This window comes from Mus caroli, chromosome 9 (genome assembly GCF_900094665.2).
Source record: "Mus caroli chromosome 9, CAROLI_EIJ_v1.1, whole genome shotgun sequence".
In the NCBI taxonomy this organism is placed as follows: Eukaryota; Metazoa; Chordata; class Mammalia; order Rodentia; family Muridae; genus Mus; species Mus caroli.
Genome location: NC_034578.1, coordinates 27901482 through 27923804, shown reverse-complemented (window position 1 = coordinate 27923804; position 22323 = coordinate 27901482). Strand labels below are relative to the sequence as shown.

Here is a 22323-nt window from a genome sequence, read left to right as displayed (position 1 = left end):
AAAAAAAAAAAAAAATCTCTGTTGCATCTTAAACTGTCAATTATCTAAAACAGAGTATCCTGAGCTTTCATAAATCTTACAGATCAAACCCACCTAACTAGGCTTTAAGATGCAATTAGGAAAAGTAGCACACAGTGACACATAGAATCACGCCTGGATGACTTCCTTCTGGACAACACACAACTGAATTAGCAGGTGAAGAACTTGTGGTGTGTAGAAATCAAGGTCTTTTTTTCTATTCTACTATCTTGACAAACAAGATGGAAAACAGCTTTTGTTGCCCTGGGATAACAGTTTTTTTTAAAAAAAATAATCACAAGCTGCCCCCTTTAAAGCTTTCATTTTTCACACTAAGCTGCTGGTGACTTATCAGCGGAGTGTTCCATCTAATGCCAAGGGAGACTGTTGAGGGCAATAATAACCAAGACATTAGAATCAAGTGCAAGCAGTCTTCCAGATTTCAAAACTCAACACTCAACAGTGATTGATTTAAACAAGGTAGTGGCAGCAAAGCTACAGAATTTCAGAACACAAAGCTACCTTGCAAGTCCATGGACAGAAGAACACGACAACAAACAAGAAAAGCAAAGATTCCCTAACTGATACACATTAGTGTGGGGGTTAAAAGGATATGTCAACTTGGCATTGAGTACTAATAAATAGGAAAGAAAAAATGTATATCAATCAATAAATACCAAAATAACAAATATCACTCATCTCAATTCAGAATATAAGAAATGTTTCAAATATACCTGTATGCTGCCAAACTCCACGTTCTCATAATGAAAATGTGCACATTCAGCCATCTTTGGAAAGTGTCCCTTTGTGAAGGGTAACCTAAAATACATGAAAGTAAATATGAAACAAGATAGTTGACTACTAAAAATTAGTCGAAAGATCAAGGATTTCAAAGCTCATGCAAGCAAAAATACTTGGTAAGCACATGCATGTGAGTCACAAACACACACACAGACCTGTTCAGAAACACATGGAACTAGACGAGTACTGCACTGAGTGGATAGATATGAACCAAAAATACAACATTAAGCCTCTTAATCTTGCCTCAAATCAATGCTCATAGAAAAGCCATACTTTGGGCAAAGTAACTAGAATGTGCCAGCTTCTGCGGGGAAGCAGAGTTCACAACACAAAGCACAGCGGAATTTACCTGTGAATGTTGTCACAGCCCATCAGTCCAGGAGGGGTGGACCTGGGTACAGAACGAACATTTTATCCTTGTCTTCCCTAGACTTACACCTGAAGCTTATGTCCCTGTCTAGTCCTCCTTTACCAAGGGACTCACTGGGTTTCCTGTTAAAACTCCACAGGAGCCAGGTGTGGTGGCACACACCTTTAATACCAGCACTGGAGAAGCAGAGGCAGCCAGATCTCTGAGAGTTCGAGGTCAGCCTGGTCTCCAAATCGAGCTCAAAGGTAGCCAGGGTTGTTACACAGAGAAACCCTATCGGGGTGGGAGATGGGGCGGGCAAAGATTCAGGTATTCCATATTACAATAAACTCTAGATATCTCCTTCAGAAAAGCAAACCTAGGGTTCCATAATTCAACCAAAAAGGCTAATTTTCCTTAATAAATGAGATTATGCATTAGAGGTTAAGAGGCCAGCTCTACATGTTCTCGTTAGACAAATGCAACTTAGTAAACAACAATATAGAAAGATGAAAAATAAAGTGGATTTTTTAGGAAAGTGAGTTGCATATAGATCAGTTCATTGTTGAATTACAATGTAAGACTTAACAATATAAATTGTTACATGCATAGAAAACTCTGATCTAAATAAAATATTTCTAAGAAATGAAGACCTGACATCCGTTTGTAGCAATGTGCTTGGAGCCCACTCCTGGCAGCACTTACTTCTTCACATGCTTAACCTTCATGCTCGCTGTACTGCCACAGGACTTAAGAGTGAGGTCTCCAGGGATCTCGGGGACATCTGCTCCTCTTGCCTTAGGAAAAAAGAAACAGAAAAGCTATGGTGAGCCTGCTAGCTTTGAGACGTCTCTTATGAAAACAGATTACAGATACATTTTCACTCGTTTTTCTCAACCTGTACTAATAGAAACCTGTTTTGATTTTATATATTTTCCTTTAAATTATGAACTTACTTGACCACTAGCAACTTAGAATAAGCTAACAAAAATATTAAACTTAAATACCTGAACTTACTGCATAAAAGAACGTTTACTGTAAAAATAAATTTTGAGTTCATATCATAAAATTTTATAATCAGCAATTAAGATTCTCAATATAAACTAAAACATCTCCTAGAAATTACTGAAATGAAATAATCCTGGTTACAATATAATTACCAACCAAAGTTTAAAATGGTACTATGTGGCTGGAGAGATGGCTCAGCGGTTAAGAGCAGTGACTGCTCTTCCAGAGGTCCTGAGTTCAATTCCCAGCAACCACACGGTGGCTCACTACCATCTGTAATGGGATCTGATGTCCTCTTCTGGTGTGTCTGAAGACAGCTACAGTGTACTCATATACATAAAATAACTAAATCTTTAAAAAAAAAAAAGGTAAGTGTCACTATCATCTGGGGAGACCCATTTAACAGGTCCTAAGAACAGTGGAGCAACGGGTATTTCTCATTTCAAATCCTGAAGGCCACATGTATGCCAACATACTCCTCAGCCTACCCCAGTTCTCAGAGAGGATTATGAAATTTAGTGAAACATGCAGCTGTCTAATTAAAAACATCTAAAAGCAAGAATTTTGTAGCAGTCTGGGGAAAAAAAAAAACAAAATTTAGGCGGGCGTGGTGGTGCACGCCTTTAGTCCCAGCACTTGGGAGACAGAGGCAGGCGGATTTCTGAGTTCGAGGCCAGCCTGGTCTACAAAGTGAGTTCCAGGACAGCCAGAGCTATACAGAGAAACCCTGTCTTGAAAAACAAACAAACAAACAAACAAAAAACAAAATTTAAATCCAAGTATCTATCATAAGTAAATTCATGCTTAAGCCTAGATCAGAATATTAATGCTTAATACAAGTTAATCCTAAGAACAGAAAAGCAGAATATGTCACCTGGCTCAGCATTATCAGACTGCACACTCAAGGTATGCTGAGAAGAAAATTACAACCTTTCACAGCCTTGAAAAGGACAATGACAAAATCTAGGCAGCGCAAACTAGACTTAGACTCACAGTCTTCCTGCCTTAGCTTCCTAACTCAAGAATCACAACCTTAACTACATTTCTTCCTTATGAAAAAACTGGTGTGTGTGTGTGTGTGTGTGTGTGTGTGTGTGTGTGTGTAAGAGAGACAGAGAGAGAAAGAAATAGAGAGACAGAGAGAAACAGAGAGAGAGAGAGAGAGAGAGAGAGCATGTGTGAGAGTGTAAGGAAACACAGTCACTCCTCAGCTGTGACATCGCACACTTTTTCATCTCTGGTCTGCGTCTGCGCGTTAGTGAGACCTGTGCTGCCTGTCACTTTCCCTCCGCTGCTGGCTACAGGGCTGGTATCACTTGGAGCCATCTGTTGAGGTTTCTGGTCATTGTGAAGTATCCTCCTCCTTTGCTACTCTCTTCTCTCTTCTGTTATGGATAAAAAGTGAAAACTGTGCAATCAATTAATATATTCAGTGAAATAAAAATGTAGACCACAAAGTCAGTGTCTCTAAGCCAACAAACCAAAACAAGCTCTAAGCCTTCAAGACAACTTGTGTGAAGGCAACTTCACACAAAAGTCGGTTGAGTAATGGTTTCGCTGGACACCAGACTATAGGTCAAATGCTATAGAACTCAACTTGCAGGTCCCTGATTTTTATAGTAACTTTTACTGGACTGTGGCCATCTTTGGTCAGAGTTGGGAAGCTGCCTGAACATTGTGGCTCACGGGCCTAAAGCATGCACCAGATGGCCCTGTAAGAATAAGTTTGCCAACTTGTCTAGTAGATGAATCCCTCATCTTCCTTTTTAAAATGGTTTTATGTTGGTATTTAAAGATATTTTAGCATGGGAATAGGTGATGAAGATAAGAACTGGTGAGATAATAATTTGATGTGGGGGAGTGGGCTGTGAGAGAAAGCCTGGTAAGGTGGGGCTAAGGCTAGAATCCTCAGGGACCCTGAGGAGCTTCGCCTCCTCCTAGCACCCAGCCCCTGACATGTACCCACAGCCCCCCCCATAGAGAGATTTGTGGCCATTAGTCACATAGAGGGAGCACCCCAAGCCCTCCCACATGTAGACGAGGCATCTCTAACCTCTCAGACCAAGCCAATAGGAAGCACCTACTTTCAGACCCCAACCCACCCCAAAACTGTATATAAGATCCTATCCAGAAGGAACAAAGGTGTAAGAATTACTGCTTCATCTGAGAGCATCTGTCATAAGAGCTGCAACACTGGCAGGGAAGAGAACTGCTCTCCCAAAACTTTTGCCACCAGAAGCTCCCCTGCACTGCCCTTGCTGGCTCACAGCCTTCCACTGGCTAAGCCCTACTCAGGTCAGTGCAGCCCGTGCTGTCTTGGAGCAACAGCAGCACAGGGGGCAGAGGCAATTCTCCCTCCCTGCCAGTGCCCTTTCCCTTTAAAGACTTTTAAATTTTAATGAAAATAAAGGCACAACATACCAAAACTTATGGGATACAATGAAAGCAGTGCTAAGAGGAAAACTCATAGCTCTGAGCGCCTCCAAAAAGAAACTGAAGAGAGCATACACTAGCAGCCTGACAGCACATCTGAGAGCTCTAGAACAAAAGGAAGCAAACACACCCAAGAGGAGTAGACAGCAAATCAAACTTAGGGCTGAAACCAACCAAACAGAAACAAAAAGAACTATACAAAGAATCAACAAAACCAAGAACTGGTTCTTTGAGAAAAATCAACAAAATAGATAAACCCTTAGCCAGACTAACCAGAGGGCAGAGACTGAATTTCCACATTAACAAAATCAGAAATAAAAAGGGAGATATAACAACAGAAACAGGAAATTCAAAAATCATCAGATCCTATTACAAAAGCCTATATACTCAACAAAACTGGAAAATCTGGATGAAATGGACAATTTTTCTAGACAGATACCAAATACCAAAGTTAAATCAGGATCAGATAAACCATCTAAACAGTCCCATAACCCCTAAAGAAATAGAAGCTGTCATGAAAATTCTCCCATCCAAATAAAAGCCCAGGACCAGATGGTTTTAGTGCAGAATTCTATCAGACCTTCAAAGAAGACCTAATAGCAATACTCTTCAAACTATTCCACAAAATAGAAACCCACTCATCCTATGAAGCCACAGTTTCACTGTGTATTCTCCCTTGGAGAAACAATGGTTTCTGTCTAATCAGGAACCTGTCACAATTTCCTTTCATAGAGGACTTCATAAGAGATTTTTTCTACTTCTATCATGTTTAATGTTCCAAATAGATTTTAAAAACTGGTTCAGTGCATATTACTTTTAACTTCAGAAGATATCATGTATATTTAAGAGGCATTTAACTATTATAAATTACTCTGATGACTTAAATGTCAATACTGAGTTGTATATTTTAAAATAAACTTTATTAGTTTAATAAAAAATTGGCTGACCCCATAACAATATGTACATACAAACAAAAAATATATAACAGAAAAAGATAAGACTTCAATGAGGACATCAATAAAGATAAGATCTAACAACAAGCAAAAATATGAAGTAGTCCTAGATGGAAATAACCATCACAGAAGCAGAAAGGATCATGTGGGATTCTATTAAATATGCAAAAGAAGGCAAATACAAACGGCACATCCATGGTACAGGATCTCTTGTATGGGAGTGATAGATACATCTGGTAGAAAAGGTTGACTGAGAGGCATTCAAGAATATCCTGAATTTTACGTAACATCCTATTTTTGAATCTTGATCTTGTTCATATTTGGAGAAAACAAGTAAAATTATATATGTGTGTGCGATTATGTGATATGATTTTACATGTATGTATATGTATATATATATATATATAGAGAGAGAGAGAGAGAGAGAGAGAGAGAGAGAGAAAGAGTGTGTGTGTGTATGTATAATAATTACATATGGAGAAGTTACTGTCTATATGTAAACTAGGCACCCATTAAAAGATAAATAAAAATTAAATGGTGAAAATGCAGACAACACTAAAATAGAAAATTATAGGCCAGTTGCAAAACAGCAAAACGAACTCATTTTATCAATAAAAATACATCATAACTAAACTGACTTCACTCCAGAAATATAAGAGGGATATATTATTTTTAAATCTATATATCTTTCCATCTTAATTGTAATTAAAATGAATAGGGTAAACATTACAGTACTGACTTAATATATACAATTTATGTGATAAAACTCACATGTCTGCATGACGAGAGTGTCTGGAGACACACTTGTGGCTGAGGCTTGGAAGCTGAAGACACTCATCTCTGTCCTATCACATTCTACCAAGACAGGACTGCTTTTCTTTTTGCCATTTTCATCTTACATTGGCAAGAGTACAAACTGTCACCTGCATAAAGGGCTATTCTCTTCCAAGGCTATTTCTAGTAACTAAAAATCAGAAGCCATGTAGATTTCTCTTAGCAGGGGAGCAGATGAGCACAGTAATGCTGCGTCCATGCAAGGACTGATCATGGCTCTAACACAATCAGGAAGACTCCCGTCTACTGCTGTGACGGAGTCTTCACCGTGCTTCCTTAGAAACAGCAAATATGGATATGCATGTGCATTTTGCTTAGAGAGAGAGAGAGAGAGAGAGAGAGAGAGAGAGAGAGAGAGAGAAGAGCGGGCAAAAACTAATTTAAATGTTTACCAACAGGGAAGACAGAAAAAAGAATAAAAGACAGATTGTTCCTATTTTGAGATCTGGAGGCCACATAAATGAGTTAAATCACAGTAAAAATAAATTAAAGTGGGAAAAAGCAGCACTCTCTAAAAATAGAGAAATGAAATAAAACAAATGATCCTAATTATATGTTAGTGGCTAGGCAGAGAGGGATTACTTCAAGTGGCAATAAGAAAACAGTATATCCCTCCAAGGATAGTTTCTAGATAAAACAAACTGCTTTCTATAAAGCTCATATTCTCATTTTCAAATTATTAAGGGTATAAGATGGACCAGTGACATGGCTCCGCACAAGCCTGCCCACCTGAGTTCAGTCCCAGATGCCACAGTGCAAGGAGAGAACCACCTCCTAAGCTGCCCCCTGACCTCCACATGCATGCCATGGCACACACGTGCTTGTTCTCACATGCACACCGCACCATGTACAAGCATGAGCACATTAACAATAAATAAAATTAAACTTTGAAATGAACAGAAATAAAAGATTAATGCAAGCAAGCAATTACTAATGTGACTGCAAGCCTAAGGTCTTCAGTGTAGAAACGGTAATACAGAACTGAGGCCTCTCAGGAGCAATGTGTAGTCACTTCTGCTGCACAGTGAGAATGGTGTGAGTGCTTCCACGCAGCCCACCGGACAAGTGCAGAAGGCCCTGAGCAGCTCAGTCAGGGCAAGGCGCATGCCTGGGTGTATGGGAAGTACCGCCTGAGGAGGTTTTGAACTGAGTTCTACATGAAAACACAGCTGAGAGCTGACTAAATAGTGAACCTAAAGTGTCAGCTGCTGCAGGAGGATGTGTAACAGGAGCAGGGAGCTGTCACATGGCTTCACCCCGGCCTCAACACTTAGGAGAGATATAAAAAGCACATGCCATGTTCATCAACTGTAGAGAAGACAACTGGAAGGGAAAGTGACACTGAGTGCTGAAGGTGAACAACTTCAATGAGCTGCAAGGCACCCGTAACGCATGCCACGTTCACGTTCACTGAGAATCAATTCATGAAAAGTTCTGTTGTGTAAGGATGGGGTTGGGGACCATGCTTTGCTTGATAAGAATTCATGTAATATGAATTGAGGCCAAAATCCTACCAAAGCTTAATCTAATCCAAAGGGATTTTCTTCCAGTAAAAAGCCAGCACAGTCTTTACAAACACATAGCTTGCTACAGCAAGCACTTGCTGCTCTACAGTCTGATCCAGTTAAACCATAGGGACAATTGACCCATCCTAGTAAAACATAATTTGATTTGGAAAAACCTGCAAAAATAGGAAAACAGTGTTTTGTCCGGTCTGCTTTAACTGCCATCTAACCCCCTGAAAATGACTCTACCATCTTCCTACTGAGGCAGATGACACAAGAGTCTTTCAAGTACCAATTTTGGTGACCACCTATGCAGATAAAGCGGTTGGTGATGCTGCCTGGCTAACTGCAACATCCTTCAGCAGTAATGCAATGCACCAGGTTCTAAAACTGACATGAAAGCCACTTCTACAGTCACTCCCCTGCTCAGCCTCAACCGCTCCGCAGCATCTCTGGGTGTATCAAAACACTAACAAGTATTAACAGACTTGCCTGGCGAGGTGGCGCACGCCTTTAATCCCAGCACTTGGGAGCCAGAGGCAGGTGGATTTCTGAGTTCGAGGCCAGCCAGGTCTACAGAGTGAGTTCCAGGACAGCCAGGTCTACACAGAGAAACCCTGTCTCAAAAAACCAAAAAAGTATTAACAGACTTTAAAACTCTTATTCTCTGAGAATAAAATACATGAATGTAATGGTTTTTGATCATATTTAGTCCCCTTGGTCCCTCCAATCTTTTGAAGAAAGACAAAGGAGAAAAATGCACTATGTGGAAAGTGTTCAACTTGTCATAGAACTGAAAGAAAAATGACCCAGCCGCCCCGCTGCAACAAAGAAACGAGGCCAAAAAAAAGAAGCAGCATTTTGCACAGCGTTAGTCTCAATATTTTAATTAAATTGGCAAGTAATTTGGGGATTTCTATACCCTTTGGTCGGCAACTGTTTGTTTTAAGAGTAAAAAGAAAAAGTAGCATCATAAAGTTATTCACTAAAGTAAAAAATGTAAAATAAATTTAGGACTTGTATTTTATGGGATATTGTATAATCATTAAATATATTTAGTACTAGTTTTTCAACTCTTCTTTTACTTGTATTATCTTTAACTATGTGCAGGGGTGTGTGGAGTACATTGTCCTAGGAGGACAGAGGCGAGTGGCTAAGGACACCCTGGGACTGCTGAGATTACAGAGTTGTGAGCTGCCATACTGTTCTGGGTACTCTGGAAGAACAGCACCAAGTACTGAGCCACCTCTCTGTCCCCATAGTACTGTTTTGTGTTCACAAAATAGCAACATACTAAATACATAAATCGTCCCAAGCAACTGGTTTCATGAATATTGATAGATTTAAAATTCTTCACTATGTCTATTTTCACCAACTAATATTATCAAATATGGTAAATACACTATGATGTATAAAAGCAAAAGCAAACCCATAATGCTGCTGTAGTAGGTAAAATTCTAAAACAAGCCCTCGGCCGACTTCCCCTCCCTTCATGTGTCAGGGAACTTCAGGGAAGTGGGTCTGCAGATGAACTTAAAGGCTCTGATCTCGCAGACTTGAAACACCAGATTTATCTGGTGCAGTAATTCAGAGTAGATTTCACAACGCTAGTAACAGAGGTGAAAGTCAAAGAAGGCTGGCTTTGAAGGCTGAAGGGCCACTTGAGAGTAATTCAGATCACTTACAGAGCAGAGATGTGTTCCTCTCTGACAGCCAGGAAAGAAAGCTGAACCTCACACTAGGATCACCCTGCTGCCAACCACCTCAATGAGGCAGGAAGCTAACTGCTTCGAGCCATCTCCAGAGGAGAGCTTGACCCAGTGGCCGCTAGTTTCTGTGTTTTGAGACCCAAAGCAGAAAGCATTCCACTAGCCCAGCTTACGGAGCAAAAAATAATAAATGCCAACAATTTTCAGCCCCTAAGCTTGAAATAAAACTATCTGAAAATAAGTTAGAAAATATGGTCGCGAGTTGCCATTTTCCACTTTTACTTTCTGAAGATTCAGTTTGTTTCTTGTATTTAATTTAGCACTAGAAAGAGAGAACACAGCTACTTTTAGACTAATGTGATAAATATTTCTTGATAATAATTAAAATTACATTTCTGTCTAAAATATAAAGAAGAAAATGTTTTCTATCTTTAACTGTTGTAAATTGTAAACGAGATTCTAAGAGTTGTCTCTATGTGACAGAGCTGCACAGCCAGTCACAGCCAGTCACAGGGCTGTGCTGGCTAATTCCATGTCAACTTGAACAAGCTGTACTCATCTGAGAGGAGGTAACCCTAATTGAAAAAAAAATACCTCCCCATAAGACTGGGCTGTTGGGCTGAAAAGATGGCTCAGCGGTTAAGAGCACTGACTGCTCTTCCAAAGTCCTGAGTTCAATTCTCAGCAACCACATGGTGGCTCACAGCCATCTATAATAGGATCTGATGCCCTCTTCTGATGTGTCTGAAGACAGCTACAATGTACTCCCCCAAAAAAAAAAAAAGGACCGGGCTATCTGCAGGTCTATAGAGCATTTTCCTCATTAGTGACTGATGAGGGAGGGCCCAGCCCATTGTGGGTGGTGTCATCCCTGGGCAGATGGTTCTGGATTCTATAGGAAAGCAAACTCAATAAGCCTTGATGAGCAGGCCAGTAAGAGCACCCTCTCTAAGGCCTCTGCACCAGCTCCTGCCTCCAGGTTCCCTTGAGCTCCTGTACTGACTTCCTTTGAAACTGTGAGTAAAATACACCCGCTGCTCCCCAAGTTGCTTCGGGTCATAGTATTTCATCACAGCAATAGTAAACCTGGGGGTGCACGCCTCCTGCATTCCCAGTACACAGGAAGCTGAGACAAGGATCATGAGGTAGGGGCAGACTGGGCTAAACACACCAAGAAACAGCCTGTAGTGGCTTGAACAAGCAATAGCCCCAGACACACAGGCATTTGAACATTAGGTCCCAAATTAGTGGAGCGGCTAAGGGAGATTACAGAACCTTTAGGAGGTGTGGCAGGGGAAATAGGTCACTTGGGGCAGGTTTTAATAGTTTGTAGCCCTGCCCCTCTTCCAGGTCACACTCGCAGTTCCCCATGTGATGAAAGGTGATGAGCGAGCCTCCTGTTCTAACTGCCGGCTCCCACACCTTCCTTGTTGTCATGGGCTCCCTCTCTGGAACCGAGAAAACCAAATCTTTCTTCTGTAAGATGCTTTTGGTCAAGCTGTTTTACCACGATAATAAACTACCTAATTCAATGTCAAAGAAAGAAAGAAGAAAGAAAGAAAGAAAGAAAGAAAGAAAGAAAGAAAGAAAGAAAGAAAGAAAGAAAGAAAGAAAAGAGAGAGAGAAAGAGAGAGAGAGAGAGAGAGAGAGAGAGAGGAAGAAAGAGGGAAAAGAAGAAAGAGAAAGGAAGAAAAGAAATAACAAAACCCTGCACAAAGTATTATCTATCTATATAATCTACTAGATGAGTGAGATTTTAATATAAATGTATGCTATCACAAAAAGACAACAAGAGCACACATAAGGCAGCTCTGAAATGACAAATGTTTACAGATACCTTTGAAGATATCTTTAGTCAAATATTGTCCCATTTCTGACAAAGGAACAAAAGATAATAAGGAAATTTAATAATTATTCTAATACCTTAGAAAATAAACCTATTGAACCTAGAGTATATTACAATAAGTGACACCATCAATATATGATGCATCCTTGGTGGATAAGCATGTCACAGAAAGAATAATTTAGTATGTTTTGAATATTTTCAGAAGAACGTGGATACAAAATATACATATTTAACAAAAACAGACAACACAACAGTAATAATTTTTTTTCACTTATTCAAGAGGCTTGACAATTTTATATTCTTCAGGAAAATCATCCCCATGCAGTCTGGACAATAAAAAACAGACTTTTCTATGTCTGAATATCACCAGTTCATGTGAAAATCTCCAAAAACCAGCCACAATTACTTAAAAGATACTCACACTAAGACTCTGAATGCTGCCTAGAGTTCTCTCCTAAAATTCTGTTTAGCATTACTGAGTGTATCACATTTGATAACTAGCATGTTTAGTAAGTACTAACAAGTTCATTAACACGACAATCTAGCCAGGTGGGGTGGCACACGCCTTTAATGAGGAAGCAGAAGCAGGCAGATCTCTGTGAGGCCAGCCTGGTCTACATAGTCTACAAAGTTGAGGGAGAGAGTGAGGGAAGGAGGGAGAAAGGGAGAGAAGGAGGAATGAAGGAAGGAAACATCCCTAGAGTTCTATGAGATAAATAATGGTAAACGGTCTATTTTCTAATGTCTAGACACCACAGACTAGGTCCAGCAACACACCAGCTAATAAATTACCTAGACTCCTCCACAGACAAGTACTGGAAAACCAGAAGCAGAAATCAAAGAAGGCTGAAGGCAGGTTTAAGTCCCTGGACAATTACAAGCCATATAAATAGCCTTAACTAAAATATGTTGATCCTTCGACTTATAACAAAAGCATGAGAAGACCAGAGTCACAGGAGCCACGGTAGCTGAAAACGATGACAAAGCTGGCTGATGTCAGCAGAAGAGTCGCCTGAAGGCTCACGTCTAGAAACATCTCAGTGAACCAATTAACAGCAAGGGAAATTATTCAAAGGCAAAGTTTAAAATAATTTTTAAGATTACTAGCAAGTACCATTAGGATAATTATCACAACTTCTCTGCTAGGCAACAGCTAGTTAATCAACCTAAATTAGTACATTTACATATTAGTAATTTTATGCTTTTTTTTTACAACTGAGATTCATCTTCTCCATCCCTTTTTATATCACTCCATTTGCCATACTGTTTTAAATTAATTCTGCTTTTTCCGATTAGACTTGGCTCCACGGATACATATAATTTCATCATGTACTTTCTAAAAGATCCTAGGGAAATAGAAGAGTATACTACAAGCTTTGCTGGTATTTTATTCAGGGGAGGAGGTGTGCACACAAGCACATGGGGGAATTACTGGCTCTCACCTGTGTGTGCATGTACGTGGAAGGCAGAGGTTAACCTGAAGTGACATGCAACTGCTCTCCACTTGGTTTTTTGAGACATGGTCTCTCACTGAACCTGGAGAACACTGTTTCAGCTGGACTGCCTGGGCAACAAGACTCCAAGTTCCCCTTGTGTCTGCCTATCTGTATCCCACGTGCCCCAGTTACAGGCAGCATATTTGGCTTTACAGTGAGTCCTGCGTGTCTGAACTCAGGTCTGCATGCTTGAGCTGCAAGCAATTTACTCACTTAGCCATCTCCCCTGCCCAAGATACTTTATTAAAATTACTTTTCTCCAATGATACTAGAAAGTAACAGTGGTCTATTCTACGATAAATTACATATTGCACATTGGCTCCACTAAGTAAAAATAAAACATGTGTACACACATGCATATAAATACACTCAAAAAAAAATCACCTCTTTATCAAGATTGCTCTGCAGGAATAATCTAGCTCTTCTATCCAAGGTTGTTCTGTAGGAAAGGTAAGCAATACAAGGGAAAATGCTGGAGTTCAAAGAGCTGCCTGTGACAGCCTTTAAAAAGTACCAATAAATCTCACTATTGTTTTAAAAGAAAGAGGAGAAAAAAACAAAAATCAATGAAGAAAAAACGTATATTCATGTCTGATTGCTGTCTGTTGTGAAAAAACACTAACCAACACCAATCTGGGAAGTAAAGGGTTTGTTTCATCATACAGGTTACAGTTTATCCTCAAGGCAGCAGCTACGGTTCTGATATAAATACCCCAGGCACACCTGCCTAGGAACAGCATCTCCCACAGTGGGCTGGGTCCTCACGTATCAATTAGCAAGTAAGAAAAGGCCCCCACAGACACCCTACAGGACATCTTTCTTAGATAATCTCTTATGAACGGTGTAAAGCTTGTCTTTGTAGCTTCAGTTTGTAAACGTCTTCTCCATCACCTTCTGATTGGTTTCATAAAGAGATGAATGGCCTACAGCAAACCAGGAAAGGGAAGGCGGGACATCCTGGCAGAAACAGGACTTCTCTAGGAAAGAACCAGGAGGCGGGAGACTTGCCAGCCAGAGGCAAAGGAAGAAATATGTTCTGGTACTGAGGAGAGGTAGTGAGCCATGCGGCATAATGTGGATTAGTATAAACAGGTTAACTAAGTTATAAGAGCTAGTTGGGAACAAGCCTGAGCTAATGCCAAGCTTTCATCATTAATAGAACGTCTCCATATCATTACTTGTGAGCTAGTAGGTTAAAGACAGTCTGGAGGCACCATCTGATCAACACACTTGTCCACTGAGGTTCCCTCTTCCCAGGTGATTCCCATAGACTTGAGTTTGTATCAACTTGACAAGACTAACCAGCACAGTGTTCAAAAAGGAAAATAAAGAGAAGAGATCAGTGTTTTAAGGGGAAAAGTCATTTCCTTTGGATAAACAATGGCAGTTTCCTTTAGTGAACAAATATTTACTGAAAACAAAGCAGTAACTAACCATAATTAAAGGCTCTACTCACACAACTCACATTGCAATGGGGAAGCAAATAACCACATAAAATTTCAGTATTTGTAAATAATATAGAGAAAATTAGAACAGAAACAGAGGGTGTTGGTATTCTGTCTGGACACCCAACAGTTCCTGGTAGCAGCCAGGTAGGCTCCTCCCCACAGTTACCTGGCAACAGCCAGGTAGGCCTGCCCACTATAAAAGGGGCTGCTTGCCCCCTCCTCTCTCTCTTGCCTCTTGCTCCCCCTCTCTCCATGTGGTCATGGCTGGCCTCTACTTCTCTACTCTCTCCCTCTTTCTGCCTTTCTCTGCCTCTACTACGCTCTTAACTCCCCTCCCCATGCCCTGAATAAACTATTCTATACTATACCATGTGGCTGGTCCCTCAGGGTAAGGGATGCCTTGGCATGGGCCCACCAAGGCACCCCCTCCCCCCATACCTCACCACACCCCCATAAAACATATTCTTACACCCCTTTATCTTTTTATAATCACAACAGAGGGGAGACAGGGTTACTGTTTTGTTAAGATGGTTACATATGAATAAAGACCTCTAGAAATGAGGAAGTACCTTGCACTGACCTGGAAAAAAGCACTTTTTAGGCAAAGGAGCACACATAGATGTGGGCACACATAGGCGTGGTCACAAATATGCAAAATCCACATGTGTCATCTATAACTAATTTTCGGTATTTCTAATACTGAACATAAAATAATATCAAAAGTCTAGTGTGGTGGCATCACAATGATGGAGGAGCATTAGTGTGGTGGTTTAGAAGGCTTCCTCCAAGGTATGAACTGAAAGCTCAGCACACCTGACAACTGTGTAAGTCAGAGTGGATGGAGCAATACAATCAAGAGGAAAGGACTTTATCTGAGTCATAACCAATACAAGGTGTTTAATACGGAAACTACAATAAAGTCAGTGGATTAACATAAACAACAAAGCTGGAAAAGGGAGGGCTCTTGCAAGGAGTCCCAAAGATGAGATGTGTAAAAAGTCTATATATAGTTCATGATGCTCGATGTCCTTAGGAGAGGGACATGGAGGCCACGTGCATTGTAATGACAGTGAAGACGCAGGAAGGAACAAACCTAAAGGGACGCATGGAGCTGTAGAGGGAAACATGGCTGAAAGGTATAACCCTTATGAATAGCCGAGTGTAAGCCTGCGGGGGCGGGAGCGTGCTGTGTCCTTAAGTGATAGCGGGGATGGAGCTCACACGGGCAGAGCTGACAATACTACACACACTGACTGTTCTCCTTTTAAAAACTCTGATATTTTAGAAAATGAAATTGTATCTTGTTTTCAGAGATATAGATGTTAACAGAGGTATTTATAGATGAACCATTGGTTTTCTTATCAATAATTTCATTCGCTACAACATGAACTGATCTGCTTCTAGCGAGCTTCTGACCACATGTTAATTTTAATGACTGAAAAGAAAACTGAAGTGAAAACCATTCATAACAGAAAGCATTAAAATAGCATGCTCATCAAAATTCACACTGCCGCTTGGTGAGCTCCACGCTGCACTATTAAACCCAACAGCCTTGGGTTCCCGGTGCTCTGTGTTCTTAAAACCACGGATGCTCACACACTGTTTCTCTACCACGGAACCTAAAGTGACTAACAAAACCATTACAACACTAAAGACACCTTAGGTGTGATGGCCAGGGTGGATTTTGTCCAAAACTTGAGGAAAAAAAAACAAACAAAAACCCCTCCTCCTCCTCCTCCTCCTCCACCATACACACACACACACACACACTTACTTCAGCTGTTTTATGTTAGCGTTTAAAAGACCCTAATGATGCAATTACTAAATAATCTCAATGCTAATTACAAATAATTTATTTTTAGTAATTTAGAAAGTTTCTATTTCTGTGTATTTGTTTGTTTGTTTAGCTCACTGGTTTTGTTTCATCTTGTTTAAAGATGTGGGGATAGGGCCTTACTATGTTGCCTAGGCTGTCCCCCAAATTCTAGACTCAAGCAAACTTCTCAGTTTCCTAAATTGCTGAGACTGTAGGCACTATGTCTAGATTAGATTTTTAATTTTGTGAGAAGGGTTCCATGTATGTGTCTGTGCCTGTGCACATCTGTGCAGCGCACTTGTGCCCATGTATAGAGGCAGAAGATCACATCAGGGGTCCTCCTCAGGACCTTCTCCTCTCTCACTGAACCCAGAGCTCATCTATTTAGCTAGACCAGTGTTAACAAAACCAGCCTTTTTCTGCCTCCCAAGTGCTGGGTGTTGAGAGTGGAGGAAGTCCTGATTGAGTGCGTACTGACATGAGCATGGCCGGGAAAAGGGCACTGATGTGTCAGATTCTAGGAATGGAAAGGACATCCACTGGCCAGAGTGTGAATGTGACCTTAGCTAAAACCCTATGTGCAAACGGCTCCTGCAGAAGCATCCTCTTCCGGGATGGCTACCTACATCCTCCTGACCCTGTTCGCCTGCAGAGCCCTTACTGAGATTAGCTAGCCCAACTCCTCACAGCTTGCCAGGCTTGATTCAATGTATCAGTGGTTTCGGTCATCTCCACAGAAGCACAGTGCTCTCTGAATCCCACACTTTAGTTCCTTGTGTCTCTTAAGTGCCTTCTTCCCTGTGCTCGAAGTCAGGTTCCCAGCCTCAGCAGCTGGGATTACAAGCAAGCAGGACTACACCCTGATTTTAATGTGGGTGCACAGATCCAACTCAGGTCCTCAAAATTATGTGACAAGTGCTAATTTAGAGTTTACTATTGCTTTGATTTTTAAAGTGTCCTTATATAAAGTTCCTTAAATTCAACAGTTTATAAATTTTATAAATCTTAAACCCATTAATTTCTATATGAACTAAAAAACTAATTAAGTGGAACTGTTTTAGAGAAATTTTCTGAAAGGTTTTGTGTTGTGGAGCTAATTATATTTGTTGGAGCTAATTATATTTGTTGTTAATTCCTTTCTCCCCTGAGTGGTTGCGAACAAGGAATGAGTCAGCACTCAGGTGATTTCCTGTAAACCTTTTCCCACCTTAATTTGTAAAATAAAAGAGAGCTGATGATTGGGCAGATTAAAGGGAAAGAGGAGCAGAAGGTGGGAGGGAGAGAGGAAGAGAAAATGGAAGAGGGAGAGGATGAAGAGGAGGAGAAAGAAGAAGAAATTGCTGAGCAGAAGCACATGGCCTGGAGAAGCTGCAAGTTGGGGGCGGGGAGGTCTTATAAGCTATGGAAGATGGTAGTGTAGCAGTAGACCTGCCCAATCTAGGTGCGCAGTATGCAATCATATTAACTGGGTTGTGTTTTCATTGCCTGGGCATATTTGGGAGGAGATTTACTGCAACAGTTTTCTCTGATTCTTTTTTCCGAAGTGGTATTTCCTTTCAGTAGTTGTTGAGAGAAAAACTTTATTTTTACTCAGTATTTAAAGTGAACATGAAGTTCCAGAGATAGGTTACTAAAATACTGGTTTATAATTCATCTCTGCATTTCAAGTTTCTTTTGTTTTAAAGTATTAGATTTATTTATTTTTAAGTGGATGAGTATTTTAGCCTGAACGTATGTCCATGCACAATGTATATGCCTGTTGCCTTCTGAAGTCAAAAATGAGTGTAAGATTCCCTGGAATTGGATTTACAGACGGTTTGGAACCGCTACGGTGCTGGGAACTAAATTCAGGTCCTCTGGAAAACAGTAAGTGCTCTAATCACTAAGCCTCTCTCCAGCCCCCACTTTGTCTTTTGACTTGGGATCTTGGGTGACTCAGATTGGTCTCTAACTTGCTACACAGCTTATGATGACCTTGAACCTCTGATCCTCCTGCCTCCACCTTGGGAATGCTGGGACTACATGTGGGAGTCTCCATACCTGGTTTCTGTGGTCCTGGGGATCAAGCTCAAGGCTTGATGCATGCTGTGCAAGTATGTAACCAAGTAAACTGCACCCCTCAGGGCTCCATTTATCATTCAGAAATTCGCTATTTATTGAATGTGATGTTTTTTGGTTTTTGGGGGTTTTTTTGGTTTTTAGAGACAGGGTTTCTCTGTGTAGCCCTGGCTGTCCTGGAACTCACTTTGTAGACCAGGCTGGCCTCGAACTCAGAAATCCGCCTGCCTCTGCCTCCCGAGTGCTGGGATTAAAGGCATGCGCCACCACGCCCGGCCCTGAATGTGATGTTTTTAATGGAAGGAGTATAGTACTAGCCTAGCCCTCAAGAAACTTACACATGAGAAAACTAAAAATAATAAATGAGATTATAACAAGGAACTGATCTATGATAATATAAGAAGTAATTTCCACCTGTGCTCAGATAAACTAATTAGCATTCCAAAGACAGAATTCAGTAATTTTGTGTGTGTTGAATGTAACACTTTAATACAGAGTGAGTGTACTATTAACAAAAATAATGCTGTCTTCTATTCACAAATTCAATGTAGATCTACAGGAAGTTATAAAACTATAAGGAAGAATTATGAAAGACAATAATGGGCAAACAAATTACTAAATATCCTTTCGATGGAATGCTGTTGCCTCCAGGAATTACTTGAATTAGTATTGAATTTTGACTATTTTAAACGTAGTAAAAATGGAAGTCAATTTACAGGAAACTGAAAGTAATTCAAATAGTCTCAAGTTAAAAGAGATATAAATTCTATCCCCTGGAATGGAACCCTCTGCATCCACGTGCATGTACTGTAGCACCATAGGATGTAAATGAAGCTGCTTTGGACCTTTAGAGCAGTTTTAACATCTGACAGCAAACATGTCACCTTGACAAAATCTGAAATCAACTGAAAGGCAAAGTGTGTCGTGTTTTCTTGATGAGACTAACTGAAGTGGAAGACACAACCCAAAAGTGGGTGGTTCCTTCCAATGGTGGCTCTGATATAAGAAGGCCCCAGAGGCCAGCTTTTGCTTTGTGCATACTTGCCTTCATGCTCACTGGTAAGATGGTCTGACGTTCAGGAGTTCATCCACCGCGGCTGACATCTGAATTTTCATCTGGCCTGAAGACTAGTCTCACTCTCTAATTTCCCAAACCTTCCAGGCCAAACTGGGCCTCCGCCTCTCCGGTATGCAGAGAGTACTTTGTCCTTACTACCTAGGTGGTATAGTGTAAGCTTTTCTAATAACCCCCTTTTTATTATATAATTGTTATAACATTTGTGTTCCTCTAGAGAATTTTAACATAACTCTTAAAGGATTCCTTAATTAAGTTAAATATATCTTTTTTTTCCTGAAAGACATGATTATATCCTCTTTTAAAATGAATATAGGGGGCTGGAGAGATGGCTCAGTGGTTAAGAGCACTGACTGTTCTATCAGAGGTCCTGAGTTCAATTTCCAGCACCCACATGGTGGCTCACAACCATCTGTAGTGGGATCAAATGCCTTCTTCTGTTGTGTTTGAAGACAGCAACAGTGCACTCATGTACACAAAATAAATCTTTTTTAAAAAATGTGGTCTCTACCCTTCTCAGAAGGACAGTAGAAGGACAATATGTTCACAACTGATTACAGTCACATACTGAGATCAGTACTACAGTACAGAAATCAACAGCACACTATGAGAATTACAGAATGATTTCAACTTCAGAAGACATGGGAAAGGCTTTCATCTAGCAGGCTTGCCCAGCCTTTTGATATTACAGTATGGTATTGTCATCTACAAAGTTCATACTCAAGAACCATGCAATCAAATTACAAAATTAAAAAGTCACATACAAATCTCATAATGGGGACTGACGAATGGCTCAGTCTGTAAAGGCACGTCCTGCCCAACAATAAAAACATAGCCACTTTAATTTGATCCCTGGAACCCACACAAAGATAGAAGGAAAGAACAAACTCCTACAGTTATAGTCTGACTTCCACAAACATCTTTGGAACATGTATATACATACAGCACACACGCACACACCTCACAGAGCAATAATAATAAAATGTAAAAATTAAGAAAAGATAATTTTGAGAATCATACAATAAAGGAAGTATAGTGATCACTAATTTTCATTAATATAAATTGCAAAATATTGCACAGTGAACTAAAAGTAAATTAATATTGTTAAGCTATGCACTCTGCATTTTCAACTCACAGAAAAACAACTATCTGAAAAATCAAAGACAAAACATGCTGTAGAATAGATTATCATCATCTAGAATTTCTTCACAAAATTACAAGATTGTAACCTTAGTAGCTTTTCAAAGTAGCTCATCTGTTAACTGAACAAGGAAAGCTGATTATCAATGCAGTCAACTCAATTATGATTAACTGTAGCAGCCCAAGAAACTCCTCCATAAAATACAAACTGCCTTAATTCCATTTAGAGAAAACCGTTCTTTGAAGACTTGATATAATATCAGTAGTTGGTAAAAAAAAATTAAAATAAAATAAGTGAATTGTGTTCCTTCCTTCTTGATGAATGTAAGTGAAACCAACATGGCTCGGACGCTAATGAGTTTGGAGGATAGGAAGCCTTGGCCCCTGGGAGGGATATGAATGGAACATCTACAGGACAGAATACTCATAAATAACTTAAACAAGATTAGTTCAATACAACCCAAAGTAAAGTTTACTAAGATACATTTTTACCTGATTTGGGGAAAAATATGTGTATTGCCGAAAAAGGCTTGGTTGGACATATTTCAACATCTATACTGAACACTAAAATATTTAGTAACTTATTTTTGTAACAGTCTTGGTATTTCTAAAGGAACATAACCTAAAATTATGAGGCAAAGCATGGTTTATGAAGTCATTTGAAAGTTAGTATTCCTAGAGTCATGTGTATTCACAAGCTACTATATACACTTTTCAAGCTATCAAATATTAAGAAGGGAGATTTTCTTTCCTATGCAGTTTACAATGAAAATAATTCTCAAACTCAAGCTACATGCTTACAGCAGTATAGTCAGACCACAATGAATGTGCAAAGTGAGTTTCTACATTATAAATGTTATTTAACTGTGTAATGAGGTGCTTGTAACTAAATTTCATTGAGAAGTAGTTAATATGCAGTACAATGAGATATTAAAGGCAACTATAAATAAAAACCAATAACTCTATAAATGCCAGTAACAATATTTGATCAAGTAGCATCACATGCTTGGAGCTCAGAATACAGCTCAGCGGCAGTGTGCTTGGCAGGCACGCACAGAGTCCCTGGGTTTAATCCAGTTAAAAAGACCAATACCCTTAAGACCTGGTATCAGTACTTGCAAATCTAGCTGAAGGAAGAGGCCTTTTACAAACTGAATTTATGAACACTCATAGATCATCATTTACATATGAATGTTTATGCTACATTTTATGACAAGTATTATTAACTTTGAACTAAATTGAAAATAGTATTATAGCTCATAAAAAGAATTTCATTATTTTTACTAATAGACCCAAAGTACAGACTTTTTTTTAAATAAATTAAATGAATAGCTGAAACAGACTTTCTGGAAAACTACACTGATGGACTTTGTACTAATTTCTCAACTACAGCGTTTTCCCAGCAACTCAGTAAACTCGATTTTTTTTCCAGGTTAATCAAGTCAAAAGCATGAAGTCATCTTTGACATCTCTAGCTCACACTCTTTGCCCATAAAAATCATTTCTTTTAATCTATAAAAACTGGATTTGGACTCTAACCGGTTCTCACTGTATCTGCTACTATCCTGGGTCAGGCCATTATCACTTCTGGCTTAGTGTAGCACCCTCACTGGTCTCCTGTATCACTATAGCATCCCACACTGGTCTCCTGTATCACTATAACATCCCTCACTGGTGTCCTGTATCACTATAGCATCCCTCACTGGTCTCCTGTATCACTATAGCATCCCACACTGGTGTCCTGTATCACTATAGCATCCCACACTGGTCTCCTGTATCACTATAGCATCCCACACTGGTCTCCTGTATCACTATAGCATCCCTCACTGGTCTC

At 39.9% G+C, this 22323-nt stretch overlaps 1 protein-coding gene across 3 annotated transcripts in view; it reads right to left on the bottom strand.

The window, feature by feature from the left end:
• Arhgap32 (Rho GTPase activating protein 32) overlaps positions 1 to 22323 on the bottom strand; it is a 223456-nt gene that overhangs the window by 110147 nt on the left and 90986 nt on the right. For 2 of the 3 annotated variants that reach the window (XM_029481740.1, XM_029481739.1), the window contains 3 exons: positions 1874 to 1965; positions 1169 to 1210; positions 753 to 837 (listed from right to left, as the gene is read on the bottom strand). In XM_029481740.1, the coding sequence (XP_029337600.1) occupies positions 753 to 837; positions 1169 to 1210; positions 1874 to 1965 (219 nt within the window). The remainder of the gene's footprint in view (positions 1 to 752; positions 838 to 1168; positions 1211 to 1873; positions 1966 to 22323) is intronic. The other variant, XM_021171547.2, reaches the window with a different exon arrangement.